Here is an 11,506-nt window from a genome sequence, read left to right as displayed (position 1 = left end):
AAAGTCTACGAGTTCTCGTAGCACTTGTTTTGCGGTTCCAAGTTTGGAACACTACCTACGCTAACGAAGTTGCGTACATCGATCATGCTGACCGCCTTGTATTCCGCCATGTGTTCACTCTGCGACCCCGAGGCACACGTGCGCGCACAGTGTCCTGGAAAACTAAATTCTCTCTCAGGAGCGCAAACGCAGTGAAAAGTGCAACTATCGTTGGCACAGCCCTTCACGAAGCAATCGATCACAACGTCACCTTCAAAACAAAGCGCAACTACGACCCATTGCTAATGATGCAGTGTAAACAAACAAGCAATTTTCGCACACACGCTTGAAATGTTTGCTAGCGATCTTCTGGTTGAAGCGCGTAGGTACTGTACACAAGCCGTGCGAGCGAAACAACGTGCAGTTGGAGATGTACTGTCGCGCCCGCTAAAAACTGATAAGCAATTGATAAGTTGCCGCTCCACTTATCAGTTCGTCTACGACTAAAAACGCTAAGCAAATGCTCACCGGATTTTTCTTTTTCCTTATACGGGGAAAAAAACGCGGTCCGATGCGATGAAGCGATGTGACTAGCGGGGCCGTCAGCGTGTATCAACAAGAAACATCAGGCAGCCGCCATTATTTGACGATCTGTCGTGCCGCACGTGCGAAACGACAGTAACTACCGTTTTAGCAATAACAAAAGATAGCTGATAAAACGCAAACGTGCAGCTTCTTTACACAAACTGGAAATTTTATTGTTAATTATCAAGAAAACTTGGACAGATGCTACTTTACTTAAACAAAAACTAAATTTTATTAATTTGCACCGGGTTTTGAGCACCTGCTTGACGCTGATTGGTCGCAGCTGGTCAAATTGAATATCCCGCGCGTGTTTGAAACGGGAGGCCAGATTTTGCACATGACAGCCGTTGCGATGTCGTCAGCGTAGTCGCCTTGTCTCGCTTGTTTCTGTCGCATCGCCCGTTCGACGCCGGTCACAAAGGTGAGAATGAATACCGAGAGCTCACCTGTTGTCTTTCCAAGCGAGATTATAGTCGTGGTTGATGAGGGAGGGAAAAAAAGGGCGCCAGACCGCGGCTCGACCGGTGTTAGCGCGCCGCACCTGTGACGTGAGGTTGGCGCGGGCGGGCTACCGGCATGACGTATATTTTTGCGGGAAAACTTCGCTATCACGGTCGTCTCGCCGCGTCCAAGGTGCCTTGTTAACGGACATCGACGACTAATTGTTGCCGATTCTTTTTCCCCGAGAGTTTGGTACGATGCGGCGCAACACCGCGAGCTGAAGCGCAGCGCGTGACCAACGTGGACCATGGTTCGCGGCGGTGGAGGGCGTTCTACATTGTGCCTGGCAAATTCGAGCGAACTCTAGTAGGACTTCGCGAGGCCTACGGAACTGGTGAAGTGACTCGTGCCTTGTTTTCTTTGCACAAAACGGGCGTGATTGCTTTCTTTTCGAGCGCCTGTTGCCGACACCTCGAAAGTTTGACGGCCCGCCCTTTCCTACAGCGATACCCCACGACACTTCGACTTGGCTTCAACTCAACGATCCGATCGGGACTCATCAACGTTATCACGAAAAGCTGGTTAGTTTTAGCAACCGACCTCTCAATGCTGCCAATTCGTCCGTTTTTGTGTTTAGACCGCGGGAAATAAGCATTCTGCAGATTTTTTTTTCTTCCCCATTTTTGCTTGCACGTCTGCTACGCGCCAACTACCAGAAGGCAGCTGTGCGCGTGTAATCAGCATGGCCGATGCAAGCCGTTACCAGTGCAACTTGTAACGGAGAGATACGATTATTCACCCGGTCATTTCGAGTGGTTTTTTTGTACGCGTGAAGCTCGCGCACAAAATTGGGTGGCCTCATAGGTCTTCCCTATCGTTTCGCGAATGCAAATTCTTTTTTTTTTTTTTTAATTTGTAGGCGCGAGACCAGCGGCTACATCCTTGGAACTATCGGCTGAAGTACTACGACAACGCGAAATTAGTCCTGTCCACGCAAACGAGACTTCTTTCGAATTGCACCGATGTGGTACTCTTGCACTGCTAAGGAGATTTTCACACTACATGAGACGTTAGAAGCATTGCTTTATATTCATTTAAATTGCATTTAATTACTGTGGACAGTGCCACACTCATATTATGCAATTTAGCCACTGTGAACCAGAAGGTGATAAGCTTTGGATAGGTGTATTCTGCAGCCATCTACTCCAGTCAACAGCTTATTGATGAATATATATCCGTGAATTTCAGTCTTTATTTGAACTTAACTTCAATTTGGGTATTATTGCACTGTTTATGCCACTGCATGTGTCAGGTGTAGCAGTGTTAAAAGTACTGGCTAGCCTTATTTTGTCACCAAGTGCTTGTTAATATGTCCCATTCTTGGTGAAGAGCAAGAATGTGAGGCTGTGACAATTGCTTTCGCTAGATACCATGTGTTTGCCTTTGCAAATTAAAAAGAAACCGCGGTTTGAACTGTTAACCTCCTCCCGAGTGGTGACTGCTGTCCACTGCCACCGATGCCCAACAAACCTCAGTAGCATAAACTCCAGAGAGCTAGCAATAATAAATGTTCACCGATAAATTTCCAATTAAATAAGTTATTTTCTACGACACACACATTTATAAAGGTGATCAAAACTTGAGAGAGGGCATCACTGGACCGAAAAAAAATTTTGCGAAAATTATTCCGCTGAAATGTTTTGTGCAGTACGGTGAAAAGGCAAGAGTATTATCGGGAAAATCTGGGATGGTCAAGTGTCGCACCTGGAACACTTAGCATGGAATGGCCCTAAAGTGTTTTTTATGGTGGGTCACCCTCCAATCATGGCAATAAATTTGCAGTTCATGAGTCGTCTTCCTCCCCTCAACTGGCTTCTATTTCTGTCCCAAAGATGGCGCACACACCGGCGAGGTCCACCTCTTTCCTCGCGGTGCACGAGACTCCCAGCGTGCGCCAGTCCACACCCATCACCACCGCGTGGTCCCCGGAGAGCGGGTTCTTTGACTCGGATGGCCAGTCGACAAACCGCAGCTGCACTTTCAGCCCCTCGTCTGCACTCTTCAGCGATGATGACAGCCACAGTGTCTGTTCCATCATGCCATACAGGTAAGCAAACAACACAGCCAATGGCACATTACATACCTGCAGGCAGCTGCTTATTGCAGTCTATTATTTGTAACCAAAGATAGCAAACAGAATTGCGCCGCTCAACACGAGATCAAGGGTGTGATTCCCGTTTATCGCAGCTGCATTCCAAAGGGGGTAGAATGTAAAAATGCCCGTGTACCATGCTATTAAAAAGCCTCAGGCAGCCAAAATCAATCCGAAGCCCTTCGCCCTTATAACCCACTGTGCAGTTTTGGGACATTAAACGTAACGATTAGTCTCCTACAATGCCACCTAGAAAAAGATTCTGGCAGTCTCATTCATGCCACAGTAGTGGCAGTTCTGTGACTGCAATGGTGGATCATTTGGCTTGCCTTGACAGTGTAGCAAACGCAGTCTGCTCGTCCGATGACGAAACAATTGGCTGAGATGTACGCAGCTGCTGGCTCTCGCAGTGGGCAAGATGAGCTTCTCGAGAACAACCATTTAACATCAAAATTGTCTCGATATGCCAGTTCCGGCATCATCAACGTTATCATGACATTGTGACACAGCAAAATTAGTTAACATGTAGCAATAAGGCTGTGACGATGGTGTTGCACACTGCAGTGGGCAATCATGGCACTCATTGTGTGTGCATGTGTGTGTGCAAATAATCGCAAGAAAATTTTTTAAAACTCACAATAGGAGGTACACTGATTTATGGGGATAATTTTGTTATCTGACAAAAATATTTATCCATGAAGCGTGAATATATTAGTGCAAAGAGAAGTTCGAAAATGTCACTTTTACAAAATCAGTTTTTTTTTTTTTTTTTCAAAATTTTTGGCTTCCTATAAATAACATCATCCTCACTGCGCATGTTCAGTTCGTTATTGGCTTTCATTGGTTTGTATATCCTAAAACATAGCTTTGTCAAACGTGGCAGCACCTGCGGCTCCCGCTTCAGTGTAAGTTGCTGCGATGACTAGGCTCTATTGTTGATTGACAGTAACTGTGAAAATTATCTTTTGCTTCCTCTGAACTTGCCTGAGACACTAGTTATGCAAGTATAACACATCCAATATCTGAGATCATTCGGCGATTTTGGCAATCGTAGGCCTGACGTGATGTGTCGACATAAATACTACAGAATGGTTGGTAATGGGACAGTCTTGGCTAGAACATGTTTGTCACGAGGCATGATACAATGCCATGTCTTCTAAAGACTTCTTTACGTTTGCACTAAAAGTCGAACCATAACTTCCTGCAAAGGTGCTTGCATTTAATGCACATAATGCAGCGAACGCTACTCTAGTAAAACTGTCTTAATGAAAACAGTGTGACGGAAAGGATGGACACAGCAAACTCAATTTGAGATCTTGACTGCTGTTGCAGTAAAAGTCTTGGTCTTCCTCTAACACAGCTTGCAATAAACAAAGAAAACACAAAATTGAAACTGCCTGCGGTTAGCACAGACTTCATTGTTTTCCTCCACCTTAAGCAATCCATTAGTGCTGCTACAAGTGCTATGTTTTAGTAAATGAAAAAAGCTCTTGCATAATAACGAAAAAAATAGCATTTTAAATTCTGTTTTTGTAAAGACTGAACCACTTTGACAAAGCGCAGGTGTCAATCCAAGGTACCCAGTTGGCTTTCTCATGTGTAACCCCACTTCTTCGGGAGAGTTGCAAGAGACACTGTGAATGTACATTAACACACATACAATGAGTACTATGTCATAGAATTATTACTGTTATTCGTGCATGGTACCATGCATGAAGGTCATGGTGCCATGATTGCCCACTGCAGTGTGCAACACCAGTGTCACAGCCTTATTGCTACATGTTAGCTAATTCTACTGCGTCACGACGTCACCACAATGTTGATGATGGTGGTACTGGCATATCGAGACAATGTTAATGTTAAATTAAAATGTCCTATGTTTCCAATGTTGCTTCGTACTTGCTAAGTCATGATCCTTTTATGTGCAAGGTGCAAGACTCTAATGCGCATTAGAGCCTCTACAACTTCAAAAAAATATGTTGGTACTCCTTTAAACCTCTTCTTGTGCACACATTTTCACTTCAGCTACTGCAGCGACCCTGTGACCCAGCTGCTGCTCCTTCCCAAGGAAAGCCCGCCGCCTCGTGTGGACATCCTCAAGAAGCTCAAGAGTTACCGGCCGGTCGTGTGCAAGATACTGGACTACCTGTCCTCGCAGGACCTGGCCAGCGCCTGCCGCGTCAGCTCAGAATGGCGCAAGCTGTGCCTCTCGATACCCGAGCAAGCGGTTCGCTTTACGGAGTACGTCAAGACGAGAGAGGAGCACTGGGAGTCATCCAGGGTTAGTGAAACCAGCACGCTCTGCACGCATGGTTTATGAAGGAGAGACCAGGGAAGTTCGTAAAGGGGGACACTGTAACGTAGAATAGGTTGAGCTGTATTTGAAAATTGCCCATCTACAATACCAATGAAGCCAACTCGCGCCATAGCAGGAGGCTTCGTACGTGCGACAAAATGGAAAGACGGGTGGCCAGCTTGCAGCGATCTCATGGATGTTGGCAGCCCCTGCTTTGTCCTAGTGATGTTCTTATAAGATGGACTCCACTGTACTCTAAAGGCGCCAAAGACTGGACTCGCCAAGTTTAAAGAACCTTTACTGAGGCACAACAGCCCAAATGTGAGATAGTGCTTTGAAATCCACGTCACATTGACATACCGGCACTGGGGTTTCGGGGTGCAATGAAAAAAACATGCTTTTCTGTTTTAATAATTTACCTGTGACTGTGAAATTAACGAAAACGGAGTTTTGGAAGTAAATTTTCACTGCAAGCTCGTTTACTGTTGCTCTTTAGCGTCCATTCAAGGAGCAGCGAGTAAGAAAACAAACCCTTCGTCGTCATTTGCACGAGCAGAACGTTCTGGCAGAATTAAGTTGTTTGCACTGAAGGGGTCCTAATGGCAGCTTTTTTTTTCCTCATAATGATGACGCCCATTATAGGCAAGCTGTGCGATTGTAAACATAATGCCATGTGCAAAAAGCACCAGACAATCGTGTTGGTACTCCTCCTTTTCATTGCTAGCCATTTTCAACAATAACACTCGCAAAGTTTCCTTTGAAGACTTGGCCACTTTTATTAACGTTGTCTTCTGAGAAAGTCAGTGTCGGTAGAGTTAGTAAGTTTTTTCCTGCATGTGACGACACTGAATGTGACGACAGCACTGATGTCATGCTGTGAAGCTTGTCTCTAATCCAAACGCCTGAACTGTCACATTTTGGGATGGTGGGGGTTCTACGCAGCCTATCTTCTTCTCAGCATACAGCTTCCACAAATTGTGGACTCCAGTAATCAGTAAGTTATACTGTGGAACAGACTTCAGTGCCCTTGATGTGCACAACTCGTCCGCCATGCGTAGTAGAAAGCTTGTGGCACACATGGCAAGCAGTATTGACAGCCCCGCCTTAAGCAAGGCCATTAATAAGTTTCCTTCAGTGCCTCGGGATTCTTTTTGTGGAAGGCTACAACCTTGGAGTACACTGTGAACCACTCTCGTGCGAGGAATACACAATTCACAGTTGGAGTACGCATTTCCGCTCTTTTCTAACAGGAAATTTGGCGTTATCATTTATGCTGAGTCATTTGTGAAATTCTGCAGTTGCTTGCAGTAGCTTTATCATGTTGATGGCCACTGATTAGCTTTCCTCAGAGCATGGCAATTATGCACATAGTCTCTCTTTTGTGAGTCTTTTCACATAGCCTAGACTTGTACTGACATTCATTGACACTCATTTAGATGCGGAATTCTTGTTGGACATTTAAAGAAAGAACTTTTAAAGCTATTTCAATCATTGCTTATTGTGAGGTCGCATTGTGATCATTCACCCTGACCAATTTTGAAATTTCTTTCCCCAACACAGTTGAATATTGTTATAATGAAGTCATAACTGACACATAAGCACATTACGTATATCCGAGATTTGTTATAAAGATGCACACCGACATCAGCAGAAAGATGGTATATTTACTTTGTTATATCCAATAATTCATTATATCCATGTTCGTTACATCGAGGCTTGACAGTATGTACAAAAAATTTAGCCGGCCCTTAAATTGTGTTTGGAAATATTACTTACAAAGCATGTTTCTTACTCAGACAAGCTAGTTTTTTAAATAACTGTATTCTGGAATCTAGACATTCTTTATGATTGGGCTATAGAGCATTAAAAGCACAGTCGAGCTAGATTAATAGATTAGTCTGATAATGAATTCGGCATTCATAGCGAGAACAGGGCTTTTGTAAGCAAGAAAGTGAGGAAAATGGAAAATCGCGGTGGCACACCTATTTTGGACTACGCTGCTTCTCGTGTGACATCAGCACTGGCTGACTCGGAGAGGGAGGTCACGTGAAGATTACGTCAACTCGTCTGTTTTTGACGCCGGCAAGTGGCGCCGGCGGGATCTTCAGTGCCAATATTCTACGCAACAAGAACTCGTACACTGGCACACAGAAAACAACGATAGACATTTAGACGAATAATCTATCAATCCAGCTCGACTCTTCAGTGCCCTTCTAAGAAAGCTGCGCACCTAATTTGTGCTTGCTTTGAGGGGGCCGCCCACTTGTGGACCCAGATATACAGTATCTGGTCAGACTGTGTCCACAAGTGCAGTTGCATGATGTGCAACTCCACTTGCGCAGGAAAACATGCCCAAGCGCAAGTCATCCAGGAAGGAGCCATCGAATGCTCCTCCTCTAACAGTTCACAATGCTCAAGCAGAGGTGCAAAATTCAACTGGGCAAGCTGAGAAGGCTGTGGAAACAAGATCAAGGCTGGACCTGCATATAAAGGTGAGCAAGGCATTGCTGTGTGCCAAGAATTGTTTAATTACATTAATTAATTGAATTCCGGGTGCTTTATGTACCAAAACCACGATACAAATATCACCGGAAAGCCACCTTCAAATACTGAATATTTCTAATTTAAAAAAGAAAATTGAAATGCATAAAGGTTCCGCGAAGCCCCGTCTCAAAAGGCTTATGCACATCATTTGGCGTATCTATTGCCATTTGCAACTGGATGGCAGGTCAACTGAGAAGCCTGTAAATGAGAAACAAAGGAAGGGTGATCATATCTGGTGCACCCACAACAATGGCAGTAATGAAACAAAAGAAACAGCATGTCACTAGATGCATGCAGTACAGCATTAATTGAAGGAGCTACTAAGTGCTATATGGTGCACCACTGCACATTGTTTTGTAACCTAAATGTGGTGATGTTAACCAAATAATTAACTTGATCTGCGTCAATCTAGACAGCAAATTCGCAGTGCCTAAGGCGAGACATGCTTATTTAATGACTAGGAGCTATTGTACGGGAATGATCTTTTCCACGGATTCATTCGCTCATGAACTGGTTCATCTTGGCAACAACCGTGGTTCTCCTGCAGCAGAATTATTCGTAAGAGTCAGCATTGGGCACCCGCTGCGGCAGCTTGGTTGCTATGGCATTGAACTGCTGAGCTTGAGGTCGTGAGTGTGATTTGGAATGCGGAACCAGTGTTTCAATAGGGGCGAAATGCAAAAACGCTTGTGTCCTTAGATTTAAGTGTGCGTTAAAGAACCCCAGGTGGTCGAACTTAATCCAGAGGCACTGCTGCGTGCCTCATAATGAAATTGACTTTTTCCTACGATTAAATTTTTTGTCTTCACTTGCATCAGTCTTTTTCACTGTAGGCTGCAACAATTGCTGTTGCCCCTTGTAGTATTTGAATGGAACGAATATTCGACAACTTCGAATAGAGAATTATCTATTCGCATTCGAAATTTCTAATATTTGCACACCCGTAGTATAACATTATCGCATTAAAGCCCTTGCGAGGACGCGCATTGTCTACTGGTATCGGATCAGCCTACCTACACTTTTGATTACACTGCCTTCGGGATCAGCCCACGTTGCAAGTTTAGGTACAAGACCGACGGCCCAAATTGACCTGTATAATGCTGTACCCAATTAAGTGTTGGAATCTTCAATTGCATAATGCTTGTCACATATTCATTACCTTAACAGGGCAATAGCAACTAATGCATGTTTGTGCTCCATGTCTGTACGTATGTCGTTTTTATGTCATGCTACACTTGGTGCAGAATAAATTAAATGCCTATTGCTTTCAAGTGACCGAACTTGAGTAAGCCTGTAGTATTGCTAGATAAACATGTAAACAAGGGATGCTTCTGTATCGCACGATGCACATGCTTACATATCTGTAGACTGTGCATGGGTTCAGTGCCGAAATATAGTCAGAAAGCCAGAGATGATGGCACATTGCCATTTTACTAGTACTAGTGAAAGTTGAAAACAAATGGGACTGTGATTTTCTCAGCTTAGCAGGAGCACGAGGAACAAAAGAGTTGTGGTTTTTGACACTAGATGACCTATGTGTAGTCTCTTTATTTTCGGGTGCTTGAACGCCTGCACTGGAAACGTGGCTCTCCTGTGCACCACGTTTCTGGGGAAATTGGTACAATTTTTGTCATTTCGTGCTTTATGAAAGGAGTACTTGCTGGCAGAACAGCTCAGCAAAGCAGAAGCAGCACAGGAGCCTCGTAAAAGCAGTCTCGCCAAACGAAAACACACGAAGAAAGGCAATGTGTTAGAAATGAAACGGACGTCTCTTATCGTTTCAGGAGGCCAAGAATCTCCAGGAAGGCGAATGGCTCTGGCCCTGTCCCGTCTGCCAGTATCCGAGCCGGGTGACGGCCGCCGGCACGGTCGCCACTTGCAAGTGCGGCTACAAGTTCTGCCCCAAATGCCGCAGGGACAGCCACTTGCCCAAGCCTTGCGTGGCCCAGACTGGGCAAGTCATCAGCTTGCGCACACAAAAGAACATCATAGGCAGCAAGTACTCCAAACGTCAGCTGCGCCGCTTATGACCGCATACCCCGCATCCGACTTCACGGCTGTGTCCCGCTGTACAGGCTTCACATGGGACCGGCAGTGAAAGACTCGATTCCTCGGAGGGGTGGTTGATTGGTGACTTGTGTGTGCTTGTGTGCATGTGTCAAACTCCTCGCGAGTTTTTGAAGTGTTTATATTTTTATATAGCTGACTATTTTTATTCTTAGTGCATTTACAAGTGACATGCAGACGATAGTCTGTTTTGTTTTTACTGCCTTTACAAGTGGCCTGCAGAGAGCCTGCTAGTGTTCTTCTGCCACCTCGCATAACTGCGCATAATATAACAGCGCTAAAGTGAAAGACTTTTCAATGCGACCAGCCTTGCACTGGTCGCATTGCCGAAAGTTGTGGCTGTGGCATCAAAAGGTCTAGAATTTTGAATAGTTTATGCGCAGGGCCTGACCGTTGGACACTACGGTCATTTCGTCCACATCACTCTGCCCGTTACAAGCGTGGCCACTTAACGGGCTGACATTTGTGGCTTTCTTTTTAAATTAATGGCACTTAGTAAGTATTTAAGGGGCACTTGCCGAGCCAATCCTCCCACTATTGCATAACATTAGCTCCTGCAGAGGTGTGCAGATGCCGTTATTTGGCGTGTATGCTGACAGGCTCTCTGCAGAGCTTCCTGCCTTCTCTCGCCTGGCTTCTGTGAAGCCCGACACGACCATCACTGTACAAAGCATCCCATCACCGCGCTTGCAGGCAGGAAGTTTTCTGTACAGCTGTATCACCCAAGGGCATGTCATGTACATAGTGTACATAGTAGAGTGAATGTGCACCGGTGTGTGTATATATACTGTACATAGTACCGATGTGATCTCGGTCTACTACAGGGAGGGGCTTCAGGACCAACAGGAACTCTGTGCCAAGCTGCTCTTTCAGCTTCCTTTCACAGCAGAGGAATTAAAGAGAGATGCTCTCAGTCTACCTCGATCAAGAAGTATGGATTTCAATACCTTTCTTAAGATCAGTATTCTCTTTAGAACAGTATTACTAATGCTTGCCAAAATGCAATGCACATTGTTTAAAAACTTGCAGTATTCTGAACACCATCTCTTTCTATCTTGCAATGCGTCTTTAATGGTACAAATTTACAGCACTCAACACTGGCACACCAATGCAATGGCCTTCTCACTTTTCTTTCTTTACTCCCCCGCTCTTTCTGTTCATTTTGTAGAGAGACGGGGGCGAAGGGGACGTCCTGTGGAAAGACATTCATGCTTCAATGTATTATGCCACACACACACACGCAATGACAATCCACTACTGCATTTATTTTGCCAAGTTTTGTGCACGCTGCTCCTGCAGCACCCTTTCAGGACTTTCTCAGTGCGACAATTGTGCTCAATGTGATACCTATTTATGTGCAGTGTCACAAGGCAAAGCCAAAGTAAAATGAGATTTTTTTTTTTTCTATGACCTCGTGTCCAAGCTGTGCAAATGTGTATTCA

At 44.9% G+C, this 11,506-nt stretch overlaps 1 protein-coding gene across 3 annotated transcripts; it reads left to right on the top strand.

Moving 5' to 3' along the window:
* Positions 1-833: 833 nt before the first annotated feature.
* Positions 834-11,466, top strand: LOC119450561 (F-box only protein 43-like). 3 transcript variants are annotated; one of them, XM_037714058.2, is made up of 5 exons: positions 834-985; positions 2,898-3,112; positions 5,183-5,438; positions 7,796-7,945; positions 9,782-11,466. In XM_037714058.2, exons 2-5 carry the CDS (start codon positions 2,898-2,900, stop codon positions 10,025-10,027), a joined length of 867 nt encoding a protein of 288 aa, XP_037569986.1. In that variant the 5' UTR covers positions 834-985; the 3' UTR covers positions 10,028-11,466. The 3 variants fall into 3 exon arrangements, with proteins under 3 accessions (XP_037569986.1, XP_037569984.1, XP_049521919.1); XM_037714056.2 differs by lacking the exon at positions 834-985 and adding an exon at positions 1,356-1,586; XM_049665962.1 differs by lacking the exon at positions 834-985 and adding an exon at positions 2,709-2,811.
* Positions 11,467-11,506: the final 40 nt, after the last annotated feature.

The sequence above is a fragment of the Dermacentor silvarum genome, chromosome 4, assembly GCF_013339745.2.
Source record: "Dermacentor silvarum isolate Dsil-2018 chromosome 4, BIME_Dsil_1.4, whole genome shotgun sequence".
NCBI lineage: Eukaryota > Metazoa > Arthropoda > Arachnida > Ixodida > Ixodidae > Dermacentor > Dermacentor silvarum.
Note: the sequence above shows the minus strand (reverse complement) of the source record. Positions and strands in the feature narration are given on the sequence as shown.